General features: G+C 36.2%; 3 protein-coding genes across 3 annotated transcripts; all 3 read right to left on the bottom strand.

Moving 5' to 3' along the window:
- Positions 1 to 818: 818 nt before the first annotated feature.
- On the bottom strand, positions 819 to 3,186 carry LOC306844213 (12-(S)-hydroxy-5,8,10,14-eicosatetraenoic acid receptor-like). Its single transcript, XM_079376182.1, has one exon. It carries the CDS (start codon positions 3,058 to 3,060, stop codon positions 2,095 to 2,097), a length of 966 nt encoding a protein of 321 aa, XP_079232308.1. The 5' UTR covers positions 3,061 to 3,186; the 3' UTR covers positions 819 to 2,094.
- A 7,473-nt stretch (positions 3,187 to 10,659) lies between these two features.
- LOC306843508 (putative tubulin polyglutamylase TTLL2) lies at positions 10,660 to 12,292 on the bottom strand (the record flags this gene model as incomplete). Its single annotated transcript, XM_079375032.1, is given in 4 exon segments — positions 10,660 to 10,938; positions 11,286 to 12,064; positions 12,067 to 12,094; positions 12,098 to 12,292. Coding segments are annotated over 4 exon segments (1,281 nt in total).
- A 1,836-nt stretch (positions 12,293 to 14,128) lies between these two features.
- Positions 14,129 to 18,365, bottom strand: LOC306843842 (protein unc-93 homolog A-like). The gene is made up of 8 exons (XM_079375529.1): positions 18,054 to 18,365; positions 17,292 to 17,473; positions 16,592 to 16,821; positions 16,385 to 16,504; positions 16,018 to 16,235; positions 15,220 to 15,355; positions 15,000 to 15,131; positions 14,129 to 14,810 (listed from the first exon to the last, which is right to left on the bottom strand). The coding sequence occupies exons 1-8, from the start codon at positions 18,150 to 18,152 to the stop codon at positions 14,524 to 14,526; spliced, it is 1,404 nt and encodes a 467-aa protein (XP_079231655.1). The 5' UTR covers positions 18,153 to 18,365; the 3' UTR covers positions 14,129 to 14,523.
- Between the last annotated feature and the right edge of the window lie 319 nt (positions 18,366 to 18,684).

Below are 18,684 nucleotides of genomic sequence, written 5' to 3' on the forward strand. Positions count from 1 at the left end.
CCTATCTCAGTCTGTGAATCAGGAGACGCTTGAAGAACAGCAGAGATCTGAAATGGGCAGAGCTGCCTGCCAACCAGCTCAACATATAATGTCTCAAAGATCCCCTCAGCAGGTTAGTCCCAGGAATTTGCATTTTATTAACAATTATTGTTTATTAGTTAGTGAGCATGATTAATGCTGATTGTAGCCTTTAGCATATCAGTAAATCATCTGCAGGTGTGTGTGAGATGAAGCCACGATTATGCAGAAATCATTTGTCTTAATAATGGCATTATTACATAATTAAGACATCACAGGCACAGGGGAAAAAAAGGACATTCAGATATTTAAAGCTCCTTACTTTGACTGAAAAATAGTATTTTTTCACATTGTATCTATATAAACTAAGAAAATGTTTTGAATTTTCATGTCTTGAAAAATGAGATTTGAATTTTTATTATGGTATTGGTACTACATCTATGTTTTTCTCTTGGTAATTAATTTCATTAATACATTATTTCAGTTTGCATAATTGTAAACCATTTTGATCATTTTAGATGGACACAAATTACTCTTCTTACAAAGGAATTAATTTTTTAATGTTACTGACAAAAAAAGGATGTGTAAATTGTCCATGTCCATGTTTTCTGACATGTTAACATTAAACGTTTTGTTATATTACATAATTATAAATGATTACAACCTAAAAGTACAAATACATATATGTGATCCCTATTTATTAAATTGTAAATTTCCCTATTTTAATTTTTACATTTAATTAAAAAATTATATATATAAAATAAAAATAAAAACTTTTTTTTTTTTTTTTTTTTATCTCAATACAGATTTTTATTTTTACATCTGATCATATCTCTTTCCGAACAGAATCCAGGCCAAAATGAGAAAATTCTTCAGCTTCAGGTGAAGCAGTTGCAGAGGGTTTTGCAGGAACAAAACACATTACTCTCTCTTATCAGTCCAGGTATATTTGGAGAAACTCTTACATAACAGGGATTTAAGTTGTTTGTGATGGTTATGGTTATTGAGAAAATACAATTCTTTAGGTTTTCAGCTCTGAAATGTTGTAGTTCTCAAATTATATTTACTGGAAGACATGCAAATGATAGTTTTAATCTGTGGTTAGATGTGCATTACTCTTTTTGAGCTTTAACCACCAGCACTTCAAATACACTATATTTTATACTGTTTAGTAAATCCACCACTTCTTCATTACTTATTCCTGAACTTTCTCTTTCAGGACAGATTTTATCTCCCACATTCTTAGGGCAATTACAAGTCCAGACACCTCTGAGCTTTTCAGAAGCTGATTCCCTCAACCCTACTGGGAATTTAGATGCTTTCAAGCAAACCTCAACCAAATCCACATATTCTGGAGCGGTTGAGAATGAGTCAGCGGCTCTGGAAACTAATAACACCAATGGTAAGAATCGAGAAGTCCTTTATCTTTATGCTCTTTAGAAAAATGCATTTTTACAATAGTGAGGAAATAAAATTCAATTTGAGATACCACTTTCTCTACAAATCAGTAGTCAAATAATTATACATGCAAACAAAACAAAAAAACATGAAATGCAAGTAAAAAATGCAATCTTGCACATTTCATCCTCTGTGCCAGACAGAGAAGTTTCTTAAATCTTAACTTTCCAGTTTCTAGACTACCGATCATGAGTCACATTTACAAATCTAAAAATGAACTGACATGCTGCAGTGTGACATGCTACTTCATCTAATACTATTTTAAAAAGCATATGGCTAATTGTTTTTTCATTATTGTTCAATAATAAAATAATATAAGGTCATGCGCTGAATTCATAATGACTATACGTGGACTATTTGTACATCTGTCACACCGCAGGGCCATTGAACTAGAGAAGGCAGAAAACAAATGTGATTTAAAATGGTCACAGTGCCTAAAACATACATTTCTGCAATTTACACATTCCTAAAAAATTTAAGCTAAAATCCAGACATTTTAAAAATAAATAAATCTTAGACATGTTAACTACCCATTTACTATTCAAAATGTATTAGAAAAATGCAACTGACTGAAATTCTCCCAACATCCTTTTCAAAGCATCTTCTTTTTTACTCAGTTCAGTCATCTGCAGTATCTTCTGAACTCTGCGGTTGCTCCTTCTCCAGCAGGAAGGGAAGATACATTGATATATATAGCTTCTTAAATTTACTGCTGCTCAGACAGTACAGGATCGGATCTAGCAGACAGTTCAGATAAGAGAGACAAACAAGCCCATCGTACAGTTTAACGACAGTAACTTTTTCCTCTTTCATCACGAGCCCACTGATCTTTAGCTGTACCGCTCTTGTAATGGCATATGGCAAGAAGCAGACAGCAAAGACGAGAACCACTGAAGTGACGAGAAACATCGCTCTCCAGAGTTTAGTCTTGTCGCCCACTGACTTCTGTTTAAGTCTTATGATAATCCATATTGAGCAGTACACAAGAACAAAAAAGGGGATGAAAATCTGAGTAAAAAACACAATTTCCCTCAGTAGAACAATGGGGGTGAGTTCCTCATCTTTTTCACTGCTGTTGCATCTGATAAAACTTTGCAACATGGCCGGAATGGTCAAAATTCCCAGCAGCACCCAGATGAATACAGAAATCTGAGGCGATCGTTTCAAAATCCTCAGAACTTTCTTCTTCCCAGGATGGACCACGCTAAAATATCGATAAATGGAGATGACCGTCAGGAAGGCGATGCTGGCTCCTCGGTTGAGAAACTGAAGAAAGAGCTGTACTTTGCACACTACTTTCTGTTCACTGCATTGCTGAAAGTTATACGCCTTTACGGGTAATCCAATCAGCAACAAAATGTCAGCCAGGACCAGATTGAACAGGAAAATGTCAATGGGCTTAGATTTCCAGAACTTGAGCTTGAAGATGAAGAGATGGATAACTGTAATGTTCAGCAGGAGACCCAAGATAAACTCCACCACTACCACCGAAGAGTAGAAAATGTACAGCGCTCTGTTTTGGTCGACGTTCTCCTGACAGTTTGTGTCAACGTTGTCCGGTGTTTGCTGTGTGAAGTTGTCCATATTCTCCAAACTTTGATTCCGGGTCCAAAACGATTTCTAATGTAAGTAGACGACACAACTGTGAGCGTCTGTTCTACCAAAGCAGAGCATTTTAAAGCTGCTCAGACTTGAAGGCAAAGCACCTCCTCTGCTAGAATGTTCAAGTCTCTACCTGTTTAGAAGTTACAGTAAATGCCTGATGTCACAAACTGTTGTGAAAAAGACAAAAAAGGGCGTCTTCAAAGACAACTAATGTTTAAATCTTTTATAGAGTACTCATCGAGCGTCACTGATAATGGACAATGGACAAAGCTAATGTACACTTTAAATGTAAAGACAGCAAATGTAAATAGCAGCTAAAGACATTTAGAAAAGTGTATTTGCAAAGATCATATCTCATGAGAGCAGAGCATATTCTGGCAGTACAATAGTGGGGCGTGTTGACTTTACTGTGCAAGTTATAACAAATACAGGGAAAAAATGTGATGGTTATTGATCTTCTGTCTTAAACACCTTAGTTTGAATATTAGGACTATTTAGTGGCTTGTCCAGACAGGCCGGGAAGACTGAAGGGTGTTTGTGAAGAAAATTAGCTGAGGGTCAAATATTGCCTTTTTTAGCAAAAGGACATCACCTGTTTGAAAGATTTGGCATGCCTCCTCCATACCAAGCTGATTTTTTACAGTAGTTCAGTAATGCAGACGTTCACATTTAAGACTATATATCTTGCATAATGTTGGAAAAATTAATTGCATTACATTTGTTCCTTGAAGTTCGGGTTACCTCGATTATGTTGGGTAATAATATTAAATGAGATTTCGATTTGCATTGCAGATGTTGCACAATCAACAGAGCTCAGATGTTTGTCTTCTATTAAAGAAGAGTCTTTAGAACCTGCACAAGAAGACTGTCCTCTTAGCCCTTTCGGATCGAGGCAAGGTCTCCTACCAGACCCAGAGGAAAGGTATTATACGATGCAAAAAAATATATATTTATAAAACAGACTTTTTTGAAGTTTCATGGAAGCTGGGTAAAGTTATAATCACTGTGGGGCATGAGAATGCACAAAGTTCCATTAATTACATTTTAAAATGTATAAACATAATTTTAAAAATTGTAATAATATTTCACAACATTAGGCTACTGTTGCATGCTTTCATGAGCATAACAGACTTTCAAAAAATATTACAGATCACACACTTTTGAACATTAGTGTAAATAAAAGAAATTTGCAACATGTAAATGCTTTACAGTTTAAAAAAATATAATCTATTAAACACAGGCCTATTCGACCAGGACTGAGAGAAGAGCAAAAAACATTTGAAGATTTTGTTGAAGAACATCTCCAAACAGACCAAGCTATTCTCCAACATGAGATTCATGTATGAGCAGTATTCAAAAAGAAACTTAACACAGTTATACACAGTTTAAGTGTGTTCTAAACAATATCCTCTCTATTTTCCAGACTAATGCACAAATCAGAGGAGCAGAGAAGAGGAATTTCCTTCGTAAAGGAGAAGGAACATCTAGAATTTCGAAGGGTAAGGACTGCTCACAAAAACTCCAGAGGAGACGCTCTGTTAGTCCACAAATGAAGCTCAGTAAGCAGGCAATACGTCCTACTGAATTTCATCAGAAAGTGATACCAAATAGGAGCAGTCCTGGACTGAAGGGCGTTGGAAACTTCTGTGACCAAAGATCTGGTGTGGAAGGCCCTCTAAAAAAGACCATTGCTCTACAGGATGATGATTTATCATCAAACAGCAAAGGGAAAGTCAAAGCTTTGACTACTAATAACAATGCAGCCTCACTTAAAAGTAAGCACAGTGTAGGAGTCTTGAGGAATTTTGGTAAAACCAATGGAAGCAAGCCAAGTGGATCTGCTCTGGCACAAAGCAAAGAAAGTGTTGGTTTTAAAAAAATTAATGACCACATTGTCAAAATCCCTGAGAAAAATGGTTTTACTACAAATTATCATTTGCACAGCCAGAGTGGATATCCATCTAAAGATGTCAATCTAACTGACGAGGTCACGGAGTCACTGGCTCTTAGCGATTCTCGCGACAGCACTAGCAGCGAGGACGGACCCAACTCTCAATCTCACTGGCCGTTACCTCATTACCTCTCAAGGCACACGGATCACAAAGATCAGAGTCTGGATTTGTCAGATGGCGACTATGCTAGTGACGCCCCGAGTGAAACTCGATTCAATGAAGAACATCACACTTCTACTTCTATGTCCAGTTCTTCAAGCTTCAGCAGCGATTCTGAACTTAAGAACTTAGAAGGGTCTATGGCTAACCGCTCCAGAAAAACAGAAGAAGCTTCTCAGCTCGTCACAATGGAGTTCCCAAAAGTCAAAGTCATTCCAGAAGACACCACTCATGGCATGGGACAAGAGCAACCATATACTTCAATCAGGTTTTGCAGAAAGATTATGTTTTTAACCTAATAATATGATTTTTACTCTAGCCCTCAAGCTCAAGTTTCTGTCTCTGAATTCACATATTCATGAATTTTACCAGGGAAGAGATGGGAGAGCATGGTTTTAATGGTGAGGACGGCTGCAGACCTTTGCTCAGGCCTAAAAAAGAACTACATGAACCTCAGGTAGAATCAACAAGACATTTTAGACAAGTTTACATCATGTCTCAATGTGTGAATCCACTTTATTTCTCACATACATAAGGGGCGTTTCACAATGATTCCATTGAAGAAACATTTTGGGTTCCTCAAAGAACCTTCACTAAATAGTTCTAAAAAGAACCATTTTTTTAGTGTGAAGAACATTTTAAGAAACTTTTTCCACTTTAAGGAACTTTTGATGCAGTGGAAATGTTTTATAGATGTTTAATTTTCTTCATTGAACCACTGAATGACATGTCTTATCCTTAAATGGTTTCAATAGCGAATTTCCATCCAGATCATACTTAATGTGTTATGTTTAAATCTTTGTGCATGTAGGATCTGAGACTGCAGATCTCATCTCTGAAGCAGCAGTTGATGGAGAGGGAGTCTCACTGGTCGCAGGCCCAGAGTCTCCTCCGGAGCCGTGTTGAATCCCTCACCCGAGAAAACCAGGAGCTTCACAGCAGGCTCAATGTGAACAAGAGATCGCACCAGAGTGCTGGTTCCCCTGCTCTTCAGTCTGAATCATACAGCACGGTCAGAGCAAATTCAAACCACTATTTTTCCCACTAAAAAAAATATCTATACATATACATAAATTATATAAACATATATGTGTGTGTGTGTGTATGTATGTGTGTGTGTGTGTGTGTGTGTGTGTGTGTGTATATATGTGTTTATATATTTTTAGTTTTAGTCACAACTACTTGAGCTAAACTCATTTCCACGTTTCTTAATCAGATACTTAAGTCCTGTTTTGCAGTAGGCTAAACATGATCTTGTTTTAAGTATAAACCTAAAAATAAAATTCCTTTTTTAGATATTTTACTGGAAAACAGAACAAAATTCAAACCACTATTTTTCCCACTAAAAAAAATATCTATACATATACATAAATTATATAAACATATATGTGTGTGTGTGTGTATGTATGTGTGTGTGTGTGTGTGTGTGTGTGTGTGTATATATGTGTTTATATATTTTTAGTTTTAGTCACAACTACTTGAGCTAAACTCATTTCCACGTTTCTTAATCAGATACTTAAGTCCTGTTTTGCAGTAGGCTAAACATGATCTTGTTTTAAGTATAAACCTAAAAATAAAATTCCTTTTTTAGATATTTTACTGGAAAACAGAACAAAAATATTGATACATTTTTGTGCAGTGATTCCATTGTATTTTATCAAAAGCATCTGATTTTTCTTCTCCTTGAATGGCCAGGCAAATGGACGTTCTGTTACCAAAGCTAACAGGATAACAGAATGCACGGACAACTCTTCGAGTAAGCATGTTCTCTCGTGCTTCATCTCCTATAAACCAACATGCAAGTTGTCATCACATATTAGATGTACGGTGTACAACTTGCTATGTCTTGTGTGTTATGTTTTTCCAAAAAGGAAAAAATCCCGCACTTTCCATTGACAGTACACAGAACAATGCCATGATTACACAAGGCAGAAAGGTATTTACATTTCTCTTAAAGGGACATTTCCCCTGATGCAGTCAGCCAATATCAGTACACTCAGCATGAAGTAATTACACACACGTGTACAATGTTTTATCCCTTTGTATCTCTCATGATGATGGAATAGTCCGACCCAGTTTCTATTATGAAAGTTTCAATGCATCATAGTATCATAATGACACTTTTGTCCACAGGGAAGTTTGGTTTATCATCATACTGACTGCAATAATACACAAATGGCATCCCAGGCCAGAAAAAACTAAGTGCGAGAGGAAACCCGCTATCCAGATGGAAGGGTAATGACAGTGTTTTGAAATTCGCAATTTTAGTTACACGAAGCATGCAAAATTAATTTTAAAATGCTCTACTTTTAATTAGGTAGATCGTCTTTTTTGGAGCGGATGTCGTGTGATCACATTCCGCAATGGAACGAAGAAAGAGATTGGTGTTGATAAGTCAGTCACTGTTACGTTCTTCAATGGAGATGTTAAACAGACGCTGGCTGATGGGACTGTGGTGTGTATCACGAGTGAATAAGGAAGTCTTATCAAGTCTGTTCCCACAGTTACTGGTGTATTGCAACATTTCGAAATTTACTGATTATTTTGTGGTCATCCACCGGAACACTAACATGTTCCTACAGGCCCAAACCTTTGGTTTTTGTCTCATGTTGCTGCAGATGTGTCACACTTTTTAGTTTGTTCCTGCATTTGTGTTCTTCAAATAAGTCTTCAAATCAGGGTTATTACAGTTTTTTGTTTTTTTTCATTTTATATTTTGGTTTCCAGTTTCATTATGGTTTCAAGTGCAGACTAAATCATTTTTCTTTTTTCAGTTCTTTAGCAGTTACACCAAAGCACCAAAAATTACAAAATAGTTTTGCATTGTTTTTTCCAGGCAGGCTTTTGTTTATTTTTCAATTATTTTTTTGTGGTGGTGATCAGGAAGTTTCCCTTCAGTTAGCACAGGTCTTGTATCTAGTTTTAGAACTGATTGTTCGTAGGCCTTGTTGATTTGAGCTTATGCCCAGATTATTTGTGGATTTGTGTTTACTAAAATCTGTGGTGATGAATAAGATCAAATCAGTGGCGCCTATGATCAATCAGTTCCAAACATAAATAATAAACCTGTGCTAATCGAAAGAAAAAAAGTTGATAGAAAGATTGAATCCAGTATTTAGTGCAATGAGAAATTTATAAGGCCAGTAATTTTTGATCAGAAACACCATAAGTGTAACAAGATGGGGGAAATCCCCCCCCAAAACTACATAAATAATAATAATAAATAAATACATAAATAAAAACAGATGTTATACCCATGTGTGAGCAAAGTTAATAAGTTTAAGTCCAATGCATTAAGTCAAAAAGACAGAAACACAACATGAGGGTTAAATGAACAATTCAACTTTTTTAAATTTTACCTCTTTACATTTAGATATACTACTATAATGATGCTCGAACAACACACTCAACTTATCCATCTGGCTTGGAGGTTGTGCAGTTTCCAAACAACCAAAGAGGTTAGGAAAAATGATGTGAAAGACTTTCATTGACAAACACTTTAAAAATGATTTTGTAAGTTGTAAATAAAACATCATTATAGTATACTTGCTTTCTTTGTAAAGCTTTCTTTCTGTTTCTTTGTAATTATTTGTCAAATTTACAATTTAGTATAATTCAGTATATAAAAATTTCAGTATAATTTTACTGTGAATTTGGAATTTTATATATATTTTTTTAAATGTTACATTTAACATAGAAAAACACCATCCTGATGGTACAAGGGAGATATCCTTCCCGGATGGCACGGGCAAGATTCTCCACTCCGATGGTCGAGAGGAGACCATTTTTCCAGATGGAACTGTTGTCAAGATATCACAGTAAGCTTAAAGGGATACTCCACCCCAAAATGCAAATTTTGTCGTTAATCACTTACCCCCATGTCGTTCTAGGGGGTAAGTGATTAATGACAAAATTTGCATTTTGGGATTGAGTATCCCTTTAATATCGGCTTTCCTGTGTGTTTGTTTCTTTTTTCTTCTTATTAACTCCTTTACACACTGTTTCCACAGACATGGGGAAAAGGTGGTGGAGTTTACCAATGGGCAGAGAGAGATTCACACTTCACAATACAAGCGGAGGATGTACCCGGATGGAACAGTTAAAACTGTCTACACAAATGGGAGGCAAGAAACAAAGTTCTCATCTGGGAGGGTTCGCATTAAGAACAATGAAGGCCTCATTATTATGGACAAAAAATGAACATCTAAAAACCCTTTTCACGTTATTTATTTGTTGTTTTTATATTCTTATGCATATTTAAATGACCTCATACTGAAGAAGAAAATATACTTTTTGGAGTTTAAAGTGCCGTTTTGTACTTTATTCATTTATTATTTAAACTGTATGACAATCGGATGAACTAAGCCTGTTTATTTTTGTACTGTACTGTCAGCAGGCGTCTTGTATTGCTAAGAGTTTCTCTCAGCATGAACGCATCTGATACAGTGTGCAGGTGAAGACTTGTGACCCTCTGACCTTGTGCTGACTCTGTATTGCAACACTCTAGAGGAACATTCCTGAAATAGTAAGAGAGAGTTGGTAACGTCGTTGATAACTTAACACTTGGGAACAGTTCAGGGAAACAGTTATTTTTCTTAGAGTTCAGTTAAAATGTATTCTTAATGTAATTTTTAGTCTTTATTTACAAGCAGCCATACATTATTATTTAATAATACATCATTTTAATCAGTTATCACTCAGTCAGAAGTTATATATCATGTCATGTTCTTTTCTGATTTGGTCACAATATTATTCTGTTTTACAGAAACTGGCACATAGAGACAATACCCCTGTGTTCATTTACTGTTGTTTTTGAAGGGTGAATTTTAAGATGTTACATTTTCCTTATGTTATGCCTTTAGAAATGTCCTATTTGGAGTTTTAAGTTATGAAAACATATACAAAGATATGCGTTTCTTGTTTGCCTTAATTGAGCATTAAACTTGAGGATGTTTTGTGGTTGTAGATGTTTTTGTACTGTCAGATCTTAGTATGTGTATAAAATATACACAACCATTCAAAAGTTTGGGGTCAGAAAGGTTTTTTTTCCCAAAAGAAATTAACACTTTTATTAAACAAACATGATTCCTGAAGGATCATGCAAGTGACACTAAAGACTGGAGTAATGGCTGCGGAAAATTCAGCTTTGCCATCACAAGAATAAATTACATTAAATATAATTTTTAAATATATTAAAATAGAAAACGGTTCTTTCAAATGTACTGTATTTTTGCACAAATAAATGCAGTCTTGGTGAATATAAGAGTCCACAAAAAATTAACAAAAGAACAGGTAGTGTATATATTGACATTTTTAACTTTTTTGTTTACCTCTGTTATATTTTCACACACACACGCAATTACTATATATTGAATACTCTTCCCAGTTTCCTCCTCTTGTGTTGTGTTGTAATTACAAACTGTTTAATTAAGCAATTAAGCAAACTTAATAAAAAATGAAATACATTTTACTTGACTTTTGAATTTAAAAAGCAACATTTGCTGAGAAGAGGTGGATCTTTCGACCCCCGAAGCAGAGGCTCAAATTTGTCCCTGACACCAATGCTCTGACTGCTTTCCATCTTCATTCTCTCTTTTTCATTAAAGGAAGATGCCAGTCGGTTTGTGAGATTATGAACTTCGTTCACAATAGCCTTAACATCCGCTTGGTCCTGAGAGGCTTTCCACGTAGCATCATTAAAGGGAAACATCAGTATGAAGGAGGGATGCCTCTGTCTTAAGTCATGCTGTTCCATGGGACGACTGTAGATTTGAGTTCACGTACGTGAAGAGATGGTAACTTGCATACGGTAGATGGTGCATTTCTATGCGATTGCCTCGTGCTTTTAAATGTTGTGAGTTTCAGGCCATCAGATTCCACCTTGTCATTCATTTCCTCAAACTTCTGAGGATCCCTTTCATGTCCAATTGATTTCAAATTGGGGTGAATGGGCCAAGTAGCATAACCGATGTTATTACTAGCACAAACATTTACAGAAGTGCCTTGAGAACTTAAAGAGCTTGAGATTTTGTTGCCTAATGGAGCTGCATGTAAAGTCTTGGGCAACTAAAACCCTTGAGAGGTTTAATATACAATAATATCACTGATCAGCCCTTTCTTGACACTTACATCAGCAGGGCAGTCCAATGAAAGTGCAGAACTGTAGTTGACCTCTAGAAGCCACGGTTTGTAGCTGGTATCGATGAGGATGTCAAACACCAATAGTTCTAGACAGTTGGGGCTGGAGGGAACGCAAGGAACGGCTATGAGCAGAGTTAGCGTAGCGATATTGCTGATCCTGTGCCATAACAGAAGTTCGTTGACATCTTGTTTGTGAAGAAAACTGCGGAATCTGCTCATGGTCCACTTGCATCCTCGACCCACTCGCTCTTTGTCTGTGGCGGAGCACATTCCAAACTTATTAATGCTGGTATTTGTCAAATGAGAGTACAGGCTCTCTAAAGAAGCAAGGGTGTACTTTTCTGTCGCGAAACGCACTAGGCCTTCCTGGTGCATGTAAATCACAAGAGGAGAGAAGCTTTTTACACAAACGTAAATGCGTAGATCAAACTTGTAGCCTGAAATGAGAAGCGGGTTGCTGATGTATCTCTGCACAATTAGCGAAGAGTCGTAGACCAAGTCCTTGATATCCTCAAACAGAAATATACCTCTTCCTCTCGACAAGTCAACTGGCTTACAAATCCAGTAGCGTGACTTCCCTCTGTCAGTCATGCGATTCCTAGTGTACACCCCTAGAAACTTTGTGTATTCGTTTGGCAATATGAAAGCAGCAGGGCTGAAGTCGTACAGGGCTGCGCCGAAAGCAATCTTCATTCTTTTCATGTGTCGTGCCAGACAGTCCTTGCGTGTATCTGGCTCATTTTGGGATGGTGGTTCAGTCTCTACCATGGCAGGATGTTTTCATAGTCAGACTTTCGGAAGCCAGAGGCTCTCCAGTAGAAGTTCCAGTCTCCTTCCTCCTGCTCCTCTTCATCATACTCCTCCCAGCCGCGCTCCAGCAGCACCTCACAGACCACCTGTGGAGCTCCTCCGTGCAGTCTGAACACCAGGGGAGCAAAACCACATTCCCTTTCGGCCATAGATAAGATCCCAGTGCCTCCAAGAAATCATGTAAGTCAGTTCTCTGAATTCTGTATGGAATTAGGGAAATTGGTTTCATTTTCCAATGGATCATGTTGTTCTTGTCTGGAAATACTGGAAATGCTTGCCTTTGCTACTTATTATGCAGATCAGTTAGTAATTAAAGGAACACTCCACGTTTTTTGAAAATAGGCTCATTTTCCAACTCCCCAAGAGTTAAACAGTTGAGTTTTACCATTTTGGAATCCATTCAGCCGATCTCCGGGTCTGGCGGTAGCACTTTTAGCGTAGCTTAGCATAAACGGTAAAACTCAACTGTTTAACTCTTGGGGAGTTGAAAAATGAGCCTATTTTCAAAAAAAGTGGAGTGTTCCTTTAATACAGCTTCTAAATTATAAGTCATGTGAATACAATGCATGCCAACATTTCCGTTAAAGTCTGTAAAAAACTAAATAAAATAAAGATAAAAAAATAAAAAAATAAATAATAATAGAAAAAAAAACAGATTAATGCAATCAAATGCCAGTTTTTTAGAATAGGGATTTTCAATCTTTTAGATGCAACGGGCCCTCCAAATATAATCGTGAGGGTGAGTAATTAATGAAAGAATCTTCATTTTTGGGTGAACTATCCCTTAAAGTTTTCTATTATAATTTATATAGTATTTATTTATTTAGACTTTATCTTAATATATATTTTTTATTGTCTATTTATTTGTACATTTTCCCCCTAATTGTATTGCCTTGCAGCCTAAAACTCCTGGTCTAGAGGCTCACAGTAATGTGATGATAATGATAACGTGTTTACCCACTGACTAATACCAGATCATTCTTGTGCATGTAAACACAGTCATTGAACGATTATGACTCAAAAGAAAGACATTTTTAATTACGCCCACAAAATAAAGCACAACCTTGTATTTCCAGAGCGTTATTTATTTAACATTCATTTATCATTTTTTCTTATTGCATATAATTTATTCGTCCAAATATGTCTCGGGGAGATTTAATATATGAATATATCATAGCTGCAAACAATTCTTCCTTACCATTATATCTATTCAAGACTGTTATACTGGGGTAAATTGGGATATGTGTGAAGATAAGTGTATTTAATTAGATATTTTATGTTATTAATAGACCAACATTTAAGCCATTATCAAATAAGGCAACCATATTTCACACATTTGAAGTGAGGTTGAATCATGTAGACCTCATGTCACACAGACATACAATTTATATCAAATTAGTTTCTCTGGAATGTTATTATTGTTGTATTCTGTTCCACGCAGGATCTCGCACGTTCAGACCCGAATATAGTAGACAAGAAGAAAACACTGCCACCCACAGAAATCAAAATACACCTACAAAAAAGGTGAGACTGGCAAGAACCAGTTTGCTTTCAGTGAGAATGCCTCCATCTACTGGTCACAACGCAAAGCAATATAGAGGCTGCAGTGCGTTATTCTGTAATATTATCAGTGCACAGGCTATATAGGCTACTATGTAACATTACATGTTATGTTGGTGAAAAAGCTTCATAATGAATCACTCAGACTATCTATATGCATGCCAGGATGATCCTGTAACATGCAGAAATGCCCTTTAGACGTTTCTGATAAAGGCTATAAAGATTATAATGCAGAATCTTTTTTACTTTATTATTGTGGTAATATCGACATATCGTGTAACACTGTCTGAACTGATTATTATATATTATTATAGTTTTTATGTTCTCAGACATTTTATTATCTGGATCCCATGTGATTTTTGTCTACTCACCATTCAATAGGGAACTGGTACATTCACTGGTGTAATTTAATTCAAAGTAATGTTTATGGGGAAAACAGCTGATTTATTATATATATATATATATATATATAGACATCAATCTCAAAATAATACAAGTCTGCTTTATTATCATATTTTTTCATATGATCGCCTAATCTACTAAACACTTTGTTCATGTTAAACCTGACATGTTCACATTAAACGTAGTATTTGATCTATGACTTAAATGCAATAAAAAGCTATTTTAATGGATATACTGAAAGAAATTTGTGCTTTTGTACAGAAAATGATCAAAACATTTACATGCTACATAAAAAAATAGAGTAGCTTCTCAACACTGTAAAACATACTATAAAAAATAATCTTTGAATGACAACAAAAAAAACAACATTTTACATACAGAGATACGTACTGATGCAGAAATATCAGCTAAAATCAGTTTACATTTTCGTCTGAGAGATAACATCTTTGTCATTCAGTTCTGTGAGTTCAGCCTTTTCTGGTTTATGCAAGTCGTCAGTAGTCACTGGTGGAGTTGGATGCTTGTACTCATTATAAAGGTAAGTTACCATGGTAAGGCCAAGAACTGTTAAAGCAATGTAGATTTTGGTGGACAGGCAGATGAATGTGCTGTAAGCAAAGGCTATAACAAAACCGAGTGACTCCCACATGCGGTAGTTAGCAAATGCTGCTTCTTTGTGCTCAGCAAAGAGAATGCCATAAAGTGCTGCAAATGAAATAAACACACAGTATAATGATTAGACAATATATTTATTTGTTGTGAGGCAACACAAATAATGATCATTCAGCTTCAATAGTCCTTTAGCCTGATTTTAGTCTGTAGAGTGTTTATCAGGCTTTATCGTCCTACTTAGCTGTATAGGTAACTAGGTAGTATGCGGTATAAAGCACTCACCATTGGTTTGTGTTTGCCACACAGCGTCTGCCATCCCCCAGAGGGCTGGAAATACGAAGAACACTCCTAGCTGGTTTGGATGAGGCTCCCAGTACAAAAGACCCAGAAAACAGCCCAGGTTCGTCACTGCAGCTGTAAAAGTGTTGTAGGACAGAATGAACATAAATACTAGCAACCATACTTCACCTTTAAACAATATGTCAACCTGTTCTTTTATTACCCAAGGAAAAGAGGGCGATTCTTCCAGTGTATTTAGCCAGTCTACCAAACGCGAATGAGCACAAGGAGTTAGTAGCACCAAAGCAGATCATCACAAAGCCAACGTAGTGTATTCCCAAAGCACAAGTCACGTAGTTCTGCAGGAGAAAGAGGGTCGCAAACACATTACATTCATGTTTCATTAGGACAAATTAGTATGTACTCCCAGTCTGTAGGGCAGTACCCACTATAGACACTGAAAAAGCAAAAAGAACAATGGTTTTGTTTAAGGACTTGGCACTTAATCTGGACTGAAAGACTGAAGGACCCTGGATTGTTGTTTGTTATTATTATTGTTTTTCAAGCATTCAGGTAAAAAAATTAGGCTGGTCTGCCTCAGCGATCTAACAACGCTCATCAGTGTCAAAATGAAAAACAAAAACAGAGCAGGTCGAAGCATTGAAGAGAGCGAAGTAAGATGGAAATAGCAAAACATTTAATATTTGACTAATGTTTAATGTTAAAATGTTAAACTAACCACAGTAATACACAGTGATGCAAACTACTCGACATTCTTTCTCAAATATGGTATCATTTCCATAATTCATGTAATTCCTAACTGAATGTGATGAGACAAGATACGTGTTGCGGTTTCGACACGCATACAAATAAATGCGCGTATTTTAAAATATCATTTGCAAATAGTTCAAAATGATTGCTTGTCAACTATAATTTCCTTCACTGTTCTATTTTTTATGGTTCATTAAAAATAATAATAAATAATAAAAGTCCCCAAAATGATCAAGACGTGATGGTGTACCTTTGTGTATTCGCCAAAAAGGAAACTTTGCTCAAACCCACTGTACATGGTCAATGGAATGAGAAGCAACAATCTAGGATCTCTCAAGAGCTTGAAGGTAGCCAGAAAGGTGCTGCAAAATGATCGGTTTCCCTTGGTCTTACGAAATTCACTGGCCAGATCTCGGTCGATGTTGTCCAGGAACACTGCCACAAAAATGATGGCCAGAACTCCCACACCTGCAGGGACCAGAAACCATGAAGTTAGACAGCCTTAATGGAAATGAATGAAAACTAGATTTGTATATTTTCTGAAAGAAATGTAAATGGTGCTTGTCCATTGCTAAGCGCTTGCTAGGTTGCTCTAAATATGAATGATTGTTACCCACCAATGTAGCAGCCTAGTAGTGTGTTGACTAGGTGTCTTGCTGGAAGGGTTGAGTTAGCAACTGTGAAATTTTCAACGCAAGTTATAGCACCACAGAACTGCAGGTTCTCCTCAGGGACTTCTAAAAATGAATAAATGTTCAGTGTATTTACAACCAAAAAAGTAAATAAAACTAAACACACTGGCAAAGTATTTAATCCAACCGTACCTATGCTAGTATCCTGGCCGAATATCAGAGATGACATGAGGTTTCCCCATACCGCTGATGACTGAAAAATGAAGAAAAAGATGCCAAAATATTGGTTGATGAGATCCTGGCCTTTCTTGTTGATTTCCTGTCCTCGTCTGTTTCCACTTATTGTGAGATAGGTGCATTTTGCAGCCCAGAGCGGTGAACCTCCCATACCCAGAATGGCAGAGGTAGTCATCAGACTTGGCCTACAGACAAAAATCACACAACTGTTTTCAGCAATGATAATGTTTCTTGAGCAGGAAATCGGCATATTAGAATGATTTCTGAAGGAGCATCTGGAAGCATTGGAGTAATGATGCTGAAAATTCAATTTTGCATCACAAGAATAAATTACATTTTAAAATATATTTAAAATGAAATCAGTTATTTTTGATCAAATAAATGCAGCTTTGGTGAGAGAAAGACTTCTTTCGAATATAAAAAATCTTACTGATCCTAAACTTTTGAACAACATAAAAATATTAAATCTATAACAATATATCCGTCTTGTATTTAACACATAATAGTCCTTTCATGTCAAGTATTTGAAACTGTGTCTCACACTTGCACAAAGAATGATGCCATTTTGAACTTATTCTGTAGATAAATATGCTTAGCTGTTTATATTGTTCAGCAAAGAAATCAGTAAGTACAAAAGGCAGAGAAATGCACACACCAGCCCGGCGCAAGGTTTCCAAAGGAATATGCCACATAACAGCCCATAGAGAGGACGATGGTCCATTTACAGCCCAGATTTTTGATCATTATCGGAGGCAGAAACATTGAGGACAGAACGATGGCTCCATAGATTACACTGAGCGAAATAACACCCATTCCATCCTCGGCATTGAGGCTGCTCTGTAACGTACAAACATGCCTCTGTTATTATAAATACACCCACAAATCAATACCAATGATACAGTCATTTGTGAAATCAGTGTAAGAGTGTTTCTTCATTAAGGTAACTGCTCTGTAGGACCATTTGAAAGACAAAATGCTTTACATCAATCATAGTTTTACAGATTTTAATAGCTTTGTTTCTCATTTCATTTTTTTAACTTGATTCACTATTTTAAGCTTGTCTCCTATCTAACTTTTTTAACTTTTATTTATGTTAAATTAATTATCTGCTTTCTGAGCAACTACAAACAATCATGTTGTAAGTATATTTGTGTAGATATTTATCTGTACAATCTGTTTATTTACTTATTTTTGCTTTAACCAATAACGCTGTCATTTACCATAATGCTAAACAAGTTAACGATCAACGTGCATGTACACATCTCTGCAAGAATTTGAATATTAGACAGGCATTATCAATAAAAAGATGTTTACATCATATCATTGAAATTACATTAGGCATCAATATCAAACTTTGTAGCATACAAATGAGGAGCACAAGCAACACAATCAATCAGCTCTGATTTCTGTTGATTACCTGTAAACTCTGCAGCCCTCCATATGCTGTGAATAAGAGCAGAAATCCAAATGAAACCACAAGAACATTTTTGGTGGTTCGGCTCATAAATTTTTTCATCCTGAAATCCTGTGAACGCTTCAAAATGGAGGAATGCCTTCAGTGAGTGTCTTGTTCAAACAAATCAGATTTTAGATTGACTTGGAAGTTGCACTGAGCTAATATAGCAAGGCTGAACACGCTCTAGGACAAAGTTCAGTGTAATGCAGTTTTGGATGACTAAAGCTGGATCAATGAAAGACAACCTGCTGATCTTTTATCAGTTACTAAAATGTTTTTAACACTAGTTTTGCTCTGCTTTTTCCCATGACACAGAAACACGTTGCTGTTCTCATAGCATTGAACTCAAAACATAACCTAAAAAATATAAAACAAGTCTATTTGTCACTCAAAGTGGTGCTAATAGTCTGTAATGCAGTTGTCAAGTGAAATGTTTTATGATGTCTGTATGTTTATTGCTTTATTGTGCCATTTTTCATGTGTATTCTGACATGTGTAATTGTAGACACGTCAGCCAAGACATGTGCTGCACATTTCCCAGTAATATATTTAAATGACAGATTTTACTGCATAGTTTGTCTTGAGTCTGCAG

This window comes from Barbus barbus (assembly GCF_936440315.1).
Source record: "Barbus barbus genome assembly, chromosome: 24".
Lineage (NCBI taxonomy): Eukaryota > Metazoa > Chordata > Actinopteri > Cypriniformes > Cyprinidae > Barbus > Barbus barbus.